Source organism: Ctenopharyngodon idella, chromosome 6 (genome assembly GCF_019924925.1).
Source record: "Ctenopharyngodon idella isolate HZGC_01 chromosome 6, HZGC01, whole genome shotgun sequence".
In the NCBI taxonomy this organism is placed as follows: domain Eukaryota; kingdom Metazoa; phylum Chordata; class Actinopteri; order Cypriniformes; family Xenocyprididae; genus Ctenopharyngodon; species Ctenopharyngodon idella.
In genome coordinates this window covers 11,039,110-11,056,514 of record NC_067225.1, presented here as the reverse complement: position 1 = coordinate 11,056,514, position 17,405 = coordinate 11,039,110, and the positions used below count along the sequence as shown (strand labels likewise).

Sequence of the window (17,405 nt, the reverse complement as noted above, 5' to 3'; positions counted from 1 at the left end):
AGAGCCGGGGGTGAAAACTTTTGAACAAGAAGATGATGTGCAAGTTTTTCTTATTTTGTTTAAAGTTCATATTTTTTTAATTTAGCACTGCCCTTCGGAAGCTACATAAGATACTTACATGTTTCCCAGGACAAAAAAAGTACAATTTATCCTGTTCAACCAATTCAAAAAGTTTACATCCCGTCTCTTAATGCATCGTGTTTCCTTCTGGAGCATCAGTGAATGTTTGAACCTTTTTTAATAGTTGTGTTTGAGTCCCTCAGTTGTCCTCAGGCATAAATGATTTCATGTAATTATACATTAGAATATAGTAGTCTTTGCATGCTTATATTTCTACAGGCTAGATAACTATCCTCTGCAATAAATCTCAGTCGTCAGTGAGGGGCTGCCACTTTACTTTTGTTTTGTAGTTTGTTTATTTTATAATTAAAGAGTTACGTTGAACGTTTGCGCTATTCCTGCCTCCTCCTTCCCTGAACTTTAAACCTTGCTACAGTGAACAACTATCCCTTACAGCTTGCATCTGAATGTGTGCTTAACTATATTTTAGGTATATAGCCTACTCCACCTTCATACTGACACTTTTAATTCCTTTAAACCTCAAATAATCTTCCACTAATCTGCACTCCCCAATGAAGTCTGTCTAGTTGAGTGTATCTTTTTCTTAAAATCTAGCTGTATGGTGAAATTGTGTTGTATTTCTGGGCTAGGAAATGGGAAAATGAAAAGCACAGCTTTTGTTAGATAGAGTTGGAGATATTGGTGAAAGGTCTCGATTTTAACTTTTATCATTCTCTGAGGTTCTTTTGATCCATTAACTGGTTTCTCTGGCCAAAGAGTGAGAAAATAAATCCCATCACAATCGATTCTTCAATCAAAATAAGGTAATTTCAGTGTCCCAATCTTCCTAAAGTCACCCTATTCTCAATTCTTCAATCAAAATAATAAGCCACTGTAGTGTTTCTTTAAAGTGTCTATTACTACTCTCAAAAAGGCAAAGAAATTAGAGAAAAACAAAGAAATTCACCAATCAATGCCAACTATTGCAGATGTTCATATGGTGTGTATACTGTAACATCTCTAACAAATGCATGCGTCAATTCGTGTATTCAGTAGACCCATCCATTTTAAATTTACAATGCATCCCACAAATGAGCATCATTTTGTGCCTGCAATTTAATTCTGTAATGTAAAGCACAAATATGTTTCACATAAATGTACAAATTTGTTTATGGCAGCTTGTTTATTTGAATTATAATGTACTTCTTTGTATTTGTAAAGAAAGGCCTTCTTTTCACAGACATACCATTATACATATAATCTGCATAACATTATGAGCACTGACAGGTGAAGTGAATAACACTGATGATCTCTTCATCACGGCACCTGTTAGTGGGTGGATATATTAGGCTGCAAGTGAACATTTTGTCCTCAAAGTTGATGTGTTAGAAGCAGGAAAAATGGGTAAGCGTAAGGATTTGAGCGAGTTTGACAAGGGCCAAATTGTGATGGCTAGACGAATGGGTCAGAGCATCTCCAAAACTGCAGCTCTTGTGGGGTGTTCCCGGTCTGCAGTGGTCAGTATCTATCAAAAGTGCTCCAAGGAAGGAACAGTGGTGAACCGGCGACAGGGTCATGGGCGGCCAAGGCTCATTGATGCGCGTGGGGAGCGAAGGCTGGCCCGTGTGATCCGATCCAACAGACGAGCTACTGTAGCTCAAATTGCTCAAGAAGTTAATGCTGGTTCTGATAGAAAGGTGTCAGAATACACAGTGCATCACAGTTTGTTGCGTATGGGGCTGCATAGCTGCAGACCAGTCAGGGTGCCCATGCTGACCCCTGTCCACCACCGAAAGAGCCAACAGTGGTCACGTGAGCATCAGAACTGGACCACGGAGCAATGGAAGAAGGTGGTCTGCTCTGATGAATCACATTTTCTTTTACATCACGTGGATGGCCGGGTGCGTGTGCGTCGCTTACCTGGGGAACACATTGAACCCCATTGAATGAACTGGAATGCCAACCAACAGAAGCATTTATCTGTTACTTCTACGTCGGAAATTCATTGTACAGTTGCTATCTTGTATCTATGCTGTGACAGAATATATAAAAGAAATAAAAATATACTTTACACAGTTTGTTTTTTGTAAAAGAGGCAAAGTTGTTTTAATGAGGACATGTGAAGTGCTTGATTCACACTGCCACTGACATCATCAGAGCATGAGAGATGCGACAGTCAGAGTTTACTGCATGTTCACCTATGACAAGCTCCCTGAGGGAAATGCCAGTGTGTTTCTATCAACTGTCTCCTTTCCACGAGTCTCTCCCATCTAAAGGCCAGAAATGATGGCATGCTGTCATGTCTAGTATCAGTGGGGGATCTAGAACATGGTTTGTGCATTACTGAGAGGAGCTGTTATTCTTCACACTAGAATTTGGGGAAACTGTGATGAGTATTTCCTATACTGCACTCAAAAAAGTAAAAAAAAAAAAAAAAAGTTCAATACACTGAAGAAAACTTTTTAATGAATTCTATTTATTTCTAGTCTCATGTTAATTAGTTAGATAGTTAGTCTTTTCTGAAAAGAAAAAAAAAAAAAAAATCCTACAGAGCCCCTCACATGAAATGTAAGAAAAAAAAATTAAATTGTGTGCACGATTTACTAATTCGTTCCCTCGATTTACTAAATTGTGCGCATGATTTATAAATCGAGGGAATGAAATAGTAAATCGTGCGCACATTTTAGTAAATCGAGGAAAGAATTAGTAAGTCGTGCGCACGATTTAGTAAGTCGAGGGAAATAATTAGTAAATCGTGCGCACGATTTAGCCTACTATTTTTTTCCTGCATGTCATGTGAGGGGCTCCGTAAAATCCAGGGCCAGCTAAACTTTGCAAAAACATATATCCAGTCTGCCAAATATGATCTGATGCAACCAGAGCCAGAATTGTAAAATGTATGTTTGGCACAAAAAGTTTAAATCCACTGTAATTGAAATTAAGACAATGTTTTGTTTTGTTTTGTTTTTTTAAATAACAAAATGATAAAGGCACAAACACAGGGTTAATTCATTAAAACGTTAGTTCACCCAAAAAGTGAAAATTCTGTCATTAATTACTCACCCTCATGTCGTTCCACACCCGTTATGTTATGAAGCGACGACAATACTTTTTGTGCGGCAAAAAAACTTAAATGACGACTTTATTCACCGATATCTAGTGATGGGCGATTTCAAAACACTGCTTCATGAAGCTTCGAAGCTTTACGAATCTTTTGTTTCAAATCAGTGGTTCGGAGCGTGTATCAAACTGCCAAAGTCATGTAAACCACTGAAATTTCGAAACACTTATGACGTAATGAAGCCTCGTTTACTGAAATCACGTGACTTTGGCAGTTTGATACATTCTCCGAACCATTTATTCGAAACAAAAGATTCGTAAAGCTTCGAAGCTTCATGAAGCAGTGTTTTGAAATCGCCCATCACTAGACATTGTTGAATAAAGTCGTTATTTATTTATTTTTTTTGGCGCACAAAAAGTATTCTCGTCGCTTCATAACATTAAGGTTGAACCACTGTAGTCACATGAACTGTTTTAAATACGTCTTTAGTAGCTTTCTGGGCATTTCTGAGTGTTAATTATCTTGCTGTCAATGCAGGCCTCACTGAGCCATCAGATTTCATCAAAAATATCTTAATCTGTGTTCCGAAGATGAATGAAGGTCTTACAGGTGTGAAACGACATGAGGGAGAGTAATTAATGACAGAATTTTCATTTTTGGGTGAACTAACCCGTTAAAGTATACCGTATAGTTAAATGCATTTCATTGTCAATGTCATACACTCCAGAGACACCTCTCAGGCTGCATGGGTGTCAGACAATCCTCTGATCTCAGGATGTGAGAAGAGGACCACAGGATCTCTCACTTTGCTCTGTTGGATGTGCAAAGAATACTGTGATGCAGTTCAGTCAGCTGTAGGAGACTGCAAGCTGTAAGAAGAATGACATGATTGGTTAATGGGAGTAATAAGGTGTTAAAGAAAAAAAAAAGTATACTGTTGCTGTTGGAAGTTAACTATATGGAAGACACATCCCAATTGGGACTATTAAGCAATACAATCAAGCTTCTCAGTTTGATTAATGTCTACAGGAGTGTTTGAGCAGATCAGGCATGCTGTGGGTGTAAGTGGACAGTAATTGATTCCAGCACAATGCAGAGAACACTAAAGAGCCGTGTCGGCTAGAACTGCCTTTGAGCTGTTATCAATTCTCTGCGTTCATTGTTTGTCTGTCGAAGGTTAGCAAAGCCTGACCGACGCCATGCTAAAGACCACAATTCTGTCACTATAATGACTACATAAAGTTATTGAGCACATTATCGCTTTTAAGATCATGAAACTGAAGATATCTCAAGAGCCAAGAACACAGACAAGGTTTCTTCCAGCTCATCAGACTAATGGGTGCTGCCAGAGGAATAAAAAGGGTGAATATCTCCATGACATCATGGTATGGTGCAGTTTTCACATGCAAAACACTTAGATGTAATTTGTAACACCACAAAGGGAAATCGACGACGCTGTGCTCGGAGTGAATGTTTTGTGGAGGGACAGAGTGATGGCACAGGTAAAGAGAAGGAGAAAGCCTTTTCATACTGTGCTTAACCCCATTATTGTCGTTCTAAATGCCACTTTTAACCCCAGGTAGAGGATGTTTCACACTTGTAATTTAGCGCTCCAGACCAGGTTTAGCACCACTTTTGCAGTCACAAAAACACAGCATGCCATATAAACATTAGTTTCATCGTTTAAGATGACTATAAACGTCTGGACTATAAAGGTAAGAATGAAATGGTGTCTTCTTTACTCCAATTGTCGCATTTTACCCTGTTTCTAAATTACACATGGGAAACGTTCCTTTAACTGGGGTTAAAAAGTGGGGTTTAGAACAATAACTCAGGGTTACACACAGTGTGAAAAGCCCTTGTGAAACATTCCCTTTACCCGGGGTCAAAAGTAGGGTTTAGAAAGGCAGTAACCACAGCGTTGAAAGCACAGTGTTAAAAGCCCAAATGAGAAGAATACCAAGTAAAATTAAGACATACAATAAAGGGAAAGATGAATGTTAAAGGGATAGTTCACCCAAAAATAAAAATTACCCCATGATTTACTCACCCTCAAGCCATCCTAGGTGTATATGACTATCTTCTTTCAGACGAGCACAATCGGAGATATATTTAAAAATATCATTAGTCCTCCAAAGCTTTCGTGAAGGGGGACCTGTTTTGAAGCCAAAAATAAATGCATCCATCCATCATAAATATAATCCATACGGCTCCAGGGGGTTAATAAAGGCCTTCTGAAGTGAAGCGATGGGTTTTTGTAAGAAAAATTTCTATACTTCTATAATCTAAAATAACTAGCTTTTGGCAGATGACCGTACGCATACTGTGCAAGTCGACTTGCGCCACAAGAGTAATCCCTGACGCGATGTATGACGCAGGATGTGAGGTATCGTAACCTCTCGTGGTTCAAACAAATAGGGCTGTGCAACAAACTCAAGCTCGTCTTCTGTTATATCGAATTTGTTTTGCTCTATCTTCTCGAGCTTCCGCGTTCATCGTTGCGTAATGCGTCGGGTCAGAAGTTACTTTTCCGTCGCAAATTAATGCGTACGGCCGTCTGCCAGAAGCTAATTATTTTACTTTATAAAGTTTTAAATATGGATATTTTTTTTATGAAGAAAACCTTCCCTTCAGAAGGCCTTTATTAACCCCCTGGAACCGTATGGATTATTTATTATGATGGATGGATGGACGCATTTATTTTTGGCTTCAAGACATGCCCCCGTTTACTACCATTATAAAGCTTAGGAGAGCCAGAATATTTTAAAAATCTCCGATTGTGTTCATCTGAAAGAAGTCATATACATCTAGGATGGCTTGAGGCTGGGTAAATCATGGGATAATTTTCATTTTTGGGTGAACTAACCCTTTAAGCATGGTAAAAAGAGTACATAACAGAGTAATGCTTCACTTCTGGATATAATAAATACCACCTGAGCAGTATTTTTGTTTGAAATATTGTCAGGAATAGCTTTAGAATAGGGTTTCCACAGGTGTGTTTGATCTTCAAACCGGTATCTGTAGCAGTATTATATAACAAATCTCTCAGTGCTAAAGATAGAAACCTACAGTATTAGTTTACAGAGCTGGACATAAATGAGGGATTGTGAAGCAATAACATCAGGATGATGGCTAGACCAGCGTTCTGATCCACTGTTGTCTTGAACTTCACCCCTGCACGCTCACACAGACTCGCACTTTCATGCACAAAAAATGCTCGACCACACAAACACTGTTTATTGTTCATATATACACAGCGGTAAAGCACTGAAAGACCTTATCACTCTCTCATTATATTATGTTGTATAAAATTTACCAGGAAAATTACTGCAATGACAGGTGTGACAGCTCACAGATGACATGTTTACATATACGGCGAGAACATTATGCTACAAATTAATTTAGTCTGCTATTTATCAATGGTCATATCTGCTCTTTGCTCTGGTGTAATAAATATAATCTGTGAGGAACATCAATGCAGAGTCACCATCTGCCACATGGAAAATGTAATTGTAAATAAAGCATTCTTTTGCTTGAAACATCTGTACAGAATTTCCCCTGTTTAATTTTTTTAAAAGGTAAAAATCCAGATTGAAAAAAAAGTCTCATTTCAGACTTAAACCATGGGCATAACCCATAGAAAAACCCTGTTTGTTTCTGTGTCTCTGCCTTAACAGACTGAAACCATGGGCCTTGATTTTTACCCTTGAGTTACATACATACCTATGGAAGCTTGTTCCCGCCACGGAATAAAACTTTTTTTTTTCCTCAAAATTCTGTTTTTTCTTACAATTACAAGTTTATATCCCACAATTCTGAGAAAAAAGTCAGTTACATTTTTTTTTTGTAAGTTAAATACAGAAGGTGTAGGATGTAGCGCAAGCCTTTTGAACTGCGAGAGGCATTATGCTTTCTTTGTAAGTTGAATACGGAAGGCGGTCTGGCAGAAGCTAGATATTTTACTTCATAACTTGTTAAATATGGATATTTTTCTTACACAAACTCATCACTTCACTTCAGAAGGCCTTTATCAACCCCAATTTCATGATTGGTTGACTGCCAAATTAAATATTAAAAAGAATGATAAAATAACGTTATTAACCAGTTCAGAATGATTAAACTTGATTTAGTTTTGTTCCTATTAAAGTTTTGTTCGTCTCTGTTTTTTGTTTTCATTCTTTGAATCGGTTCAGAGCCCTGACCAAATCCGAGCAACAATAACTTTCAAAGACCCATGAGTTTTTCAAAGACATTCGGCCTACAAAACAAACTAAATATGGTCTGTTCTTGGTTTTTCCTCTTATTCTGCCCTCATAACAGAGTTCCCCTTCTTCAGCTAGGCAGACAGCTAACTCCTTCCACAAGAAAGTTGAACTTATTAGCACCACCACTTCAAATACAAGTGGAACAGAGTAAAACTGAAATACAGAAAAAGGAAAAAATAAGTTTCCAAAGACTGTAATTAAATAAACGTAACAGTTCGCCTAAAGATTACCTGAATATAATACACAATAATAATCTAGATGCATGTGACATTGAAAATAATCTCTCTAAACATCAAATTTATCCTAAAATAATGTCACCAATTCCAAACATAAGATGAAAACAAGCTTCTTGTAAACACATTAATACTCAGACAAAGCTTCTATAAATAATTGCAAAGATGATGAATAGATTGAAGATAGCTGCTTTAAGTGTGTGACTATCAGCATCAACTGAGTAAAACAAGATGGCTGCTATAGAGTGGTGCAGGTACGACATCACTTTGTAGGCCAAAATGTGGAAGCGAGTTAGCATTTCAAGCCATTATGCATTACTAGGGGGCGACAAAAGAAGTGATGCAAAAGTGATTAAGTCATTGAATCATGATTTGATCACAAAACTGATCCGTCAGGATGGAAACACTACTGTGTTGCTCAATTGTAGATTCTGCTTTGAGATAGTTTGGAATCAGTCAGTATTAGCATGACTGTGAACACCATTCCTCTCATGTAATATTGCAAATGCATTTTTGTCTGGTTAAAAAACATGCTATAACAATTCCAAAAAACATAGATTTAGAACAATAGATTTAGAATATTTATTTAGCCTATGGACTGTCTATTATTCAGTATTGTGTAAAAGAAGTTTATATTGCCCTCAGATGTCGTGGCCTTTGTATGAATCGGGTTATGAAATCATTACGTCTGCAATTCTGAGTCCATTCATTTTGCAGTTAAATGAGTCATATTTATATTTAACTAACATCCTTTTTGTACATGCTTACGCAAGTCTGTGTGTCTGTGCAGGTGCGTCAGAGTCATAATGTCTGTCACCTCACTGAAGTTTTATTCAAGATATAGCCACTTTCATTATATTTACAATACAGTCAGGATTCAATGCAATCATAGAATACAAACAAGGGGGAAAAAAAGCACTGTTATTTTTCATTCACTGTGCATTAATTCCAGTCTCTATTATTCAAACTTGATTTGCTTCCCCTCATAATCCTACTTGACTAAAGTACTACTTTTAAAGACTACTTTTAACTTGATTAAAAAAAAATTACATCATATACGGGACATTGTGTAGGTTGTGTGGTATATACATTGCCCTAGAATGGATTCTAAATCTCACAGCGAATGTTAGGTTCAAGATAGTTTGTAAAGTGGTTTAATAGTAATCATAATTGACGTTGGCCCCATGTCTGTAGGAACTGGGGTCCTGTTGGCTCATTGGTGCATTCTCATCATGATGATGCTGCCGGCCCTGGTCATTTGATCTGGCCTGGTCCATCCAATAGGAGAGATCAGTCTCAAGTCTCTGGAAATACATAAATGTTGAATGAGAGCGGATATTACACTGTTTAGGAAAGGTTACATTTGCCCAGATACAACAAAAATTGACAGCAAATTAATGAGGAAATAGGGGGAATGGAATCAATACACATTGCAGACCAGACGTCAAACCTAAACATGTCACATGCACTTACAGTGACATGGCACCACAGCTCAGATTCAGACTCAGATATAATAATATATAATATTTTTATATATATATATATATATATATATATATATATATATATATATATTTATTATAATATAATGGGACAGTTCACCTAAAAATTAAAATTGTTGAATCATTTACTCGTCAAACTCATGACCTTCTTCTTGCATATAACACAAAAGGAGAAATTTAGAAGAATGAGGACTCGAGCTTCAAAAAGGACAGAAAAGCACCATAAATGTATCATAAAAGTAGTCAACAAGACTTAAAGTGCTCCTATTATACGGAAATTACTTTCATGTAGTGTGTAATACAGCTGTTTGTGAATGTAAATGTTTCAAAGATCAAAGTGCATGTCAAATGGAGTCATTGTCTTCTAAAAGAAAGAACCAATTCTGAACTGCCTGGATTGAGTCGTCAGTAATTCCAGTCTTACTTCTTGCATTAACCTAGTGTTGAAACAAATTTGCATAATTATAGCCTATGGTCTTCATTGGCTTTCTGCAAAACATCTACTTTGACCATAGGCATAATTTGCAGGTGGGCCATCTGACCAATGAGAACAGAGTATGCTTTCAGAAAGGAGGGGTTTAGAGAAACTGAAATTGAACTGTTTCAGACACAAAGAGGTGATGCTGCAGTGTATATTTTGAGAAAATTAAAGAGTTTTTTTTTTTTTTTTTTTACTTTAGACGCATGTAAACCTATTGTTGGAGACCTCTAAAACAAAATTAGGAACCAGCATAACAGAAACACTTTAATTCCAGGTCTTCTGAATTAATCCAATTGTATTAGGGTACGTTTACACAACAACACGTACAGACCACAAAGTTGTCAAAATGATCCCAGTTGACTCAAATCCGTGAAAACGACTAAAACGCTGTATTATGCATGCCAGACCAGTAGTTAGCGATGTCCCTTTGTAAAGAAACACTACGCGCCTATAGACTGGACACGTAATATGCATGTGAATGACGTTTTTGTAGTTTAAACTAGTTGACATCCAGTGGTTATATCAAAATTTCAGTGTGAATATTTAATTTTACTTCGAAATAAAATGATGAGGCAGACTGCATATGATAGCATTATGCTTATTGACATCATTTGAGTGATTACTGTTTTACTCACTGCCTCATCATAGCCCATGTACATGAATTGCTGGATCCACTGCTGGACGTCAGGGCGGCTACGGTCCCACACATTTCTTTTAGCCCTGTGAAGAGCTGACAGAAACTGTTTAGCCTTGGACTGCAACACTGCGATCTGTGCTTTAGGCCTGGCTTCCAGCTCCTTTGCTGTGTAAAGAGAACAGGAAAACATTCAAGGTCAGAATCAGAGGCACGTCCTGATTTTGCAGAGTTAGACGTGTTCCTGGGTCAACATATTTTGTTGATCCTGGAACAACATTCCTGTCCGAATATATAATATCCCTACCCTTAAACCTAACCCTACCCATAAGTTATCCCTAAAATCAGAGGGAATGATTGATGAATAACACTGATGTAGAAGCACCTAACCCTGGTTGTAAGCCCAAGCTTGTCCTTCAAATCTTGATTGGAATGTTGTTCCAGGATCAACAAAAAGTCTGATCCAGGAATATGTTGCACTTGGTGAAATCAGGTTCTGCGAGTTGGAGATTACAGATGCTTCCCATCTAATTCAAGACTAGTTTTACTATTTAAACAGACCAGGAGATTTTAAACGCTTAGTTCAACCAAAAAATGAAAATTCTGTCATCAATTGCTCACTCATATGTCGTTCCAAACTCATAAGACTTTCGTTCATCTTCAAGACACAAATGAAGACATTTTTAATGAAATCAGAGAGATTTCTGTTCCTCCACTGAAAGTCTATTCACCCAAAACGTTCACAAAGAGATTGTAAAAAAAAAAAATAAAAAAAAAAATCCATATATGAATTGAGTGGTTTAATCTAAGTTTTCTGAATAAACACAATCACTTTATATGATAAACAGATTTAATTTGGCTTTTATTCACATATAAGCATTGATCAGCGAGTACATATGTAACGGAAGAGCTGTGCATGTAAACCTCACTCCCCTGATCACAAGAGGCGCTCTAGCGACTGATGCTAGCTCCAGGAGACTGAGGTCTTTAGCCTCCTTGTTAGAGAGCCCGCCTCCCATGGTGGAGACCCGGGTTTGAGTCCCTCTTAGAGCAGGGCGAGTAGGACCTGAGGGATGGGAGTGAGGTTTAGGGGGGTGAGTGTAACGGACATAGACCGGTAAGAGCTGTGCGTGTAAACCTCACTCCCCTGATCTCAAGAAGTGCTCTAGCGACTGACGCTAGAGACTGCGGTCTTTAGCCTCCTTGTTAGAGTGCCCAGCTCCCATGCTGGCGGACCCGGGTTTGAGTCCCACTTTGAGCAGGTGGTTCGAATAAGAGGGGTTACACATAGAACACTTAGATTTGGTAAACAGTAGTTCAAGCATGTTTGCTTGATGTGCAACAACCAATAAGGTTCATTCTCGTGTCACACCATGTTTGAGCTTCCACAATGGCCAATGAGGTTCTCACATGTTAAGCAAGTACAGTTGAGCTTGAGTGCTCTATGTACGTTCACCGATCAGTGTTTATATGTGAATAAAAGCCAAATAAAATGTATTCATCATATAAAGCATTCACGTCTCTTCAGAAACCAATCGATTCTTTTGGGTGAATTGACTTTTATTTGGGGGATCAGAAATTTCGGGGATTCAGAAATCTCAGATTTCATTAAAATATCTTCATCTGTGTTTCAAAGATAAACAAAAGTCTTATGAGTTTGGAATGACATGAGGGTGAGTGATGACAGAATTTTCATTTTTGGGTGAACTAACCCTTTAACCCTAGAATGCATAAAGGGGGTCAAACTGACCCGGTATGCTGTGATTTTTAAAATGTTTTATCAATGACAACATTTATTTATTTGATATTCCATGAATACTTAAAAAACTTGTTGTCATTTTTGTATCACAACCCCAAGAATGCATAAAGGGGGTCAAATTGACCCATATTGAATTCCTATGGAATATTGAGTAAGCAAAGTATTTTTGGATAATTTTTGTCAAAAATAATACTTATTTTCTTAAAACTTTTACTTAACCAAAATTGGTAGTGATTTTGCCTCAGACACCAACCCCGTGTCTGAATATGCATATATCTCCCTATATAGTAGGTGAAAAGCAGCATGTGAAATGAGTAGTATGTCTGAATTCATAAAACAGTAGGCAAAAACGGATTTGGATGATGTACTATTTCTGCCACAATTCTGAAGTTCACAATGGACACTTTACTACTCAGACAGTATATCATTTCAGATGCATAGATGAGTGGAGAAAGGACAATTGAAGGCCCAAACAAAGGAAGAGGTGCAAACTCTGCCCAAAAGTTATGCTTAGAAAGGTACAAATCGTATGTGAAATGTTCTCTCTGCATCTAAAAAGACCATTTTCATGGTCTGTGAGTCATGTGGGAAGTGAAGGTTCAGACTTGAATATACTCTACAGAAGATCTAAATTAGTTTAAGAAAAAATTCAACTGCATTTTAACAAGAATAAATTATATCTTTTGTAATGCATACAAAATGCATGGACAAATAAACATGTTTGATATATTTAAACATTTGTGTGTCATCAATTATTTTCATTATTTCAATAATAGAACACCTATTTTTTGAAGAAAACCATTAAATCCAATATTGGTCATTTTGACCCCCTTTATGCATTTGTGTAGGTTTTTTCATGCATTCTAAAAGAGCAGGCCCCAGATCAGTTTAAAAGAGAAACATGTGTTTTAAGCACAGAGGATGATAACAGCCTAAAGCGACAGCACCCCTGCCCAATTATCTTGCTCTGACGATGACACAGAGAGACTCTGACCTGATCTACAGCCCAAAGCTTCCGCACCTTCATGTTATAAATATCTGCAATGTCTTTAGTTTATAATCATTCATGTTATCTTCCCTTGGAACATATCAGCCATCAATCTCTGTCAGTTTTGGAGGTCAGAAGCTGATGGGGAATTCTGGACAAGTGTGAAGAAATTGATGGATTAAAAGGCATCAGGAGGGCATCAGGCTATAATTAAAGATTTGTGGTAAATGACTAAACCGCTGGCATGATGGGCAGGGTGTGATTAGGTGGAATATGCTGATAGAATGAGAGAGTTAATAAACCATATATCATTAACCAGTAAAATGTTTAAAATTAAAACTGACATAATCTCACCATCTCGTTTCATCAGGATCCTGTGAAGTCTACTCTCAGATGAACCACCTAAAACAAGCAAACAATGTTGTTTAAATATATTGAAATTAGATCACATTGATTTATATCATAAATATAAGCCCGATATTCAATAAGACTGTAAGCAATTTCATAAATGGTGTGATCAGAGTATTTATGAATACCACAGCTGTCTGTCTCTCTTTGCTTTCTTTACCCACTGCAAAGTAACAGTAGATTTATCTGTAATATCAATATCAGTTGTGTCAGCTAATATATATATATATATAAAGCTTTAGAACACTTAATACATTCTGTAAACCATTGTTGCCCAATCCTGTTCCAGGAAATCTACATTCCTGTAAAATTCAGCTGAACCAACTAATTAAGATCTTCAGGAGCACTTGATAATTACAGACGGGTGTGATTGATCAGGGTTGAATCTGAACTCTGCAGGTAGGCTGATCTCCTGGGGCCAGTTGTTCAAAAGTAATCTGATCGGATTTCGGTTATCAGATTGGATCAAATCTTGAAAATGCGTTGTTCAAAAGGAAAGAAAAAAAGGATTCTGAAATCAGATTAGATAACAAAATCCAATCTTGGTTTTGATCTGGATCAGTTTGTGTTGTTCAAAGTAAGATTGGGATACCTTTGATCCAAAAAATTATTGGATTATACTGATCTCATCAGAAGGGTGGATTTCAGGAACAAAAATGTAATAAAATTTTAAAACTGGTCAAAAAATACAAAGTTTTTATCATATAATATAGGCTACATAATACACACACACACACACACACACACACACACACACACACACACACATATATATTGCTCTTGATTAGTTTAACTGTTAAAGTAATAAATTAGAAGTAGACATTACCATATGGATAAAAATTACCATAAAATAATCCCCAAACAGCTGTAAATACAGTATCAAACAAAAATATTATATTTGTTTCAAAGTGTTTTTTTTGTTGTTGTTTTTTTTTTTTTTGTTTATCGCTGTTTGTAAACTACATTGGCACAATCATAGGAGATGAACCAATCAAAAGTTGTTTGTGAGCGAACGCAACGTTTCTCGGGTGAACGCTACTTTTCTGAAAGAACGCAAAAGCATTGAAATGTCACAGCTCAATGTCCCTTTAGGAGCTCCATAGAGCACTAGTAATCCAGATTTGGTAATCTAAAAAAGTGTGTATATCTGGATCAGGGTGATCCAATTTCGCTTTGAAAAACCAGCACAAAAGTACGATGGATTGCATGATCTTGGACAGTAAAACATGGGATTTCCAGATCCAGATCATTCTGATCCAGATTAAACTTTTTGAACAACTGGCCCCAGGAACAGTATTGGCCACCCCTGCTGTAAACAACAGGACATTCTGAGGATGCAGGCCAAAATCTTCCTGTAGGGGGCACTGAAATTGCTTGCATTGCACAAGTGATTACTTGAGCCAATCAAAGTTTAACAGCCAGTACATTCTTTTTTGAATGGCCAATGGCTATGAAACTTGGTGTATACATGCAGCATATGATGCTGTGTCTATATAAACAACTGAAACAATCTGAAATCAGAAACACGCCAAATGTAATAAATTTGTTGTGCAAGGGGTGCTATATTAAAGATGTGCAACTGTGATTTAGAAAGTTGAAATTTACCAAACAATCAACCATGTACAGCATTTACAGCATCTGTACTTTCAAATTTTGCTATTTTGTTTCTCCACGCGTGCTTGAACCCTGATAATTGCAGCATGTCGCTGTATTAATGTTTCTGTTAACAAATTCCCTTTGTAATACACTATGGAGTTGACATGTTACAAAAGGAAGATTTTTCAGTTTTGAAAAATTTCCATTTAAATAGAAAATGTATATTTTAAATCATATTACTGTACGATATGTTATTGTATGCTCAATGAAATGTTGTAAAAGTGATTGTAAATCTATTCAATTGTAAGTATGTCCAGTTCTAAAATGCAATGCATCCATATTCTTACTAAATTAAACTAATGACAACTGAATAAAGAACATACTAAACAAATTAAAATATTTTAATTTTTTTTTTCTGACAAAATAAAAAAAACAACCCTATCATGGGGCACAGTCACTCATGCATTGTAAAACACTGTTGAGTTCAAAGTCTAACATTTTACAGAGTTTCAGGCCTTTACATTTGGTCTCACTTCACAAAACCTGTTTACGAGGCTTGTAAGTTCACCACACCCTCATTAACTAATGAAACCACTTCTGAATGTGGTGTCTGAGAGCCCAAACACACTATGGAAAGCCTTAAATGACATACCTGAGGGTGAGCAGACGGACAGGACGCTTATGAGAAGGACGGCTTGCACACGGAGGCTGTGGAGTGACATGCTGTTGTTCTGTCAGCTGTGGCTGCACTGTGTGCTGGAGAAGGATTTGGTCTGGGGTGAGATGAGTGACAAGGTGCCATCCTGGACGAACAGGCAAACATTCCTACAGGCGACCTGTTAGCGCTTGTGGAGGAATGTGTACAGGAAGCCAACAGAAAGCCCCCTACAAATACCACAGTGTGCATGATGTTTGACGCGTGAGTGGTTTGATTGCTTGTACCAGTTGTTTCAAGGTTTCAAGTTTGGTTGATTATGATTTCACTTTTTTAACTTTAGTTAGTGTGTAATGTTGCTGTTAGATCATAAACAACATCTGCAAAGTTACGACGCTCAAAGTTCAATGCAAAGGGAGATTTTTTCTTTTACAGAATTAGCTGACTACAAATTTAAGGACTACAACAAATGGCTGGTAGGACTAACGAGCTTCTTCCTGGGTTGGTGACATCACTAATCCCAAAATTTACATAAACCCCGCCCCTGAGAACACGCGACAAAGGGTGTGAGGCCATGTTGGGCTGATTTAGAGAAGAGGAAGAGTTGTTGTAGTAGAGTGTTGTTGACATGCCGTCATTTTATGCCGGACTGCTTCACAAACGAGGGTCAATTCAACGCTGGATTTGCACAAAAGATTAACATGACGGCACATGCTAGTCGATGAGTTGAATCAACTCCACAGCAACTACATAAATTTATCCACTAACCATTCAGAAAAGTTGTAACTTCTTCCTGAGTCTCTCCATCAGTGTCGACTCCGGTTTGAACAATGTAAGGCTGAACACCGTTACTGACAATCCTCATTTTGGCTGCGTGAGATTCTCCAGCTTTGTTGTTGTTGAGTATCCAAAGCGTGAGCTGTTAAAGCTCCGCCCTCTTCTGGAAAGGGGGTGAGGAGCAGCAGCTCATTTGCATTTAAAGGGACACACACAAAAATGGCGTGTTTTTGCTCACACCCAAATAGGGGCAAAATTGACAAGCTATAATAAATGATCTGTGGGGTATTTTGAGCTGAAACTTCACAGACACATTCTGGGAACACCAGAGACTTATATCATATCTTGTAAAAGGGGCATAATAGGTCCCCTTTAAGTAAACCAAATTTTGATCAAAACCAGTTTTTGCCCTGCATGCTATCTCCAGCTTGAACAGCTAACACAGCAATTATCATCTTTTTTTTTTTTTTTTATAATCTATTCTCAGTAATTTAGAGAGAGGCTGTAATTATATTGTGTAAAAACATATACATATTTTAGCTGTACATACAGTTCATAATGCACAAATATGTACACAAGTCTTCTGTTCCAGATGTGTAACTTATTATTATTGTTTATTTTATTTATTTTTTTCCCTTAGTCTTATTTAAATGTTCTTTGTGTTCCCGTGTCATATATGTACCAAAAAACATAAATTTCTCATGTGTTTGCGCACACTTGACAAATAAAGCTCATTCTTCTTCTTCTTCTTTTTCTTCTTCTTCTTCTTCATAATTCCATATGATTACACTGTAACAAGGACACCATTAAATAAAGTGTAACCAAGGATTTTCATCATAAAGTTAGTCTTCTTGCTGTAAGAATGAATATCATAAGCATGAACAGTAAACACCATTATTTATCAACAGGAATATTCAGCAATCATTTTTTATTTTTTTTCCTTCTAAAATGATATTGCCCAGTTTCAGCAAACCGGCTGTTGAATA

The 17,405-nt window shown here is 37.2% G+C and overlaps 1 protein-coding gene across 1 annotated transcript; it reads right to left on the bottom strand.

The window, feature by feature from the left end:
- Nucleotides 1-8,436: 8,436 nt before the first annotated feature.
- On the bottom strand, nt 8,437-16,173 carry ecrg4b (ECRG4 augurin precursor b). The gene is made up of 4 exons (XM_051897227.1): nt 15,640-16,173; nt 13,338-13,385; nt 10,238-10,404; nt 8,437-8,923 (listed from the first exon to the last, which is right to left on the bottom strand). Exons 1-4 carry the CDS (start codon nt 15,707-15,709, stop codon nt 8,774-8,776), a joined length of 435 nt encoding a protein of 144 aa, XP_051753187.1. The 5' UTR covers nt 15,710-16,173; the 3' UTR covers nt 8,437-8,773.
- Nucleotides 16,174-17,405: the final 1,232 nt, after the last annotated feature.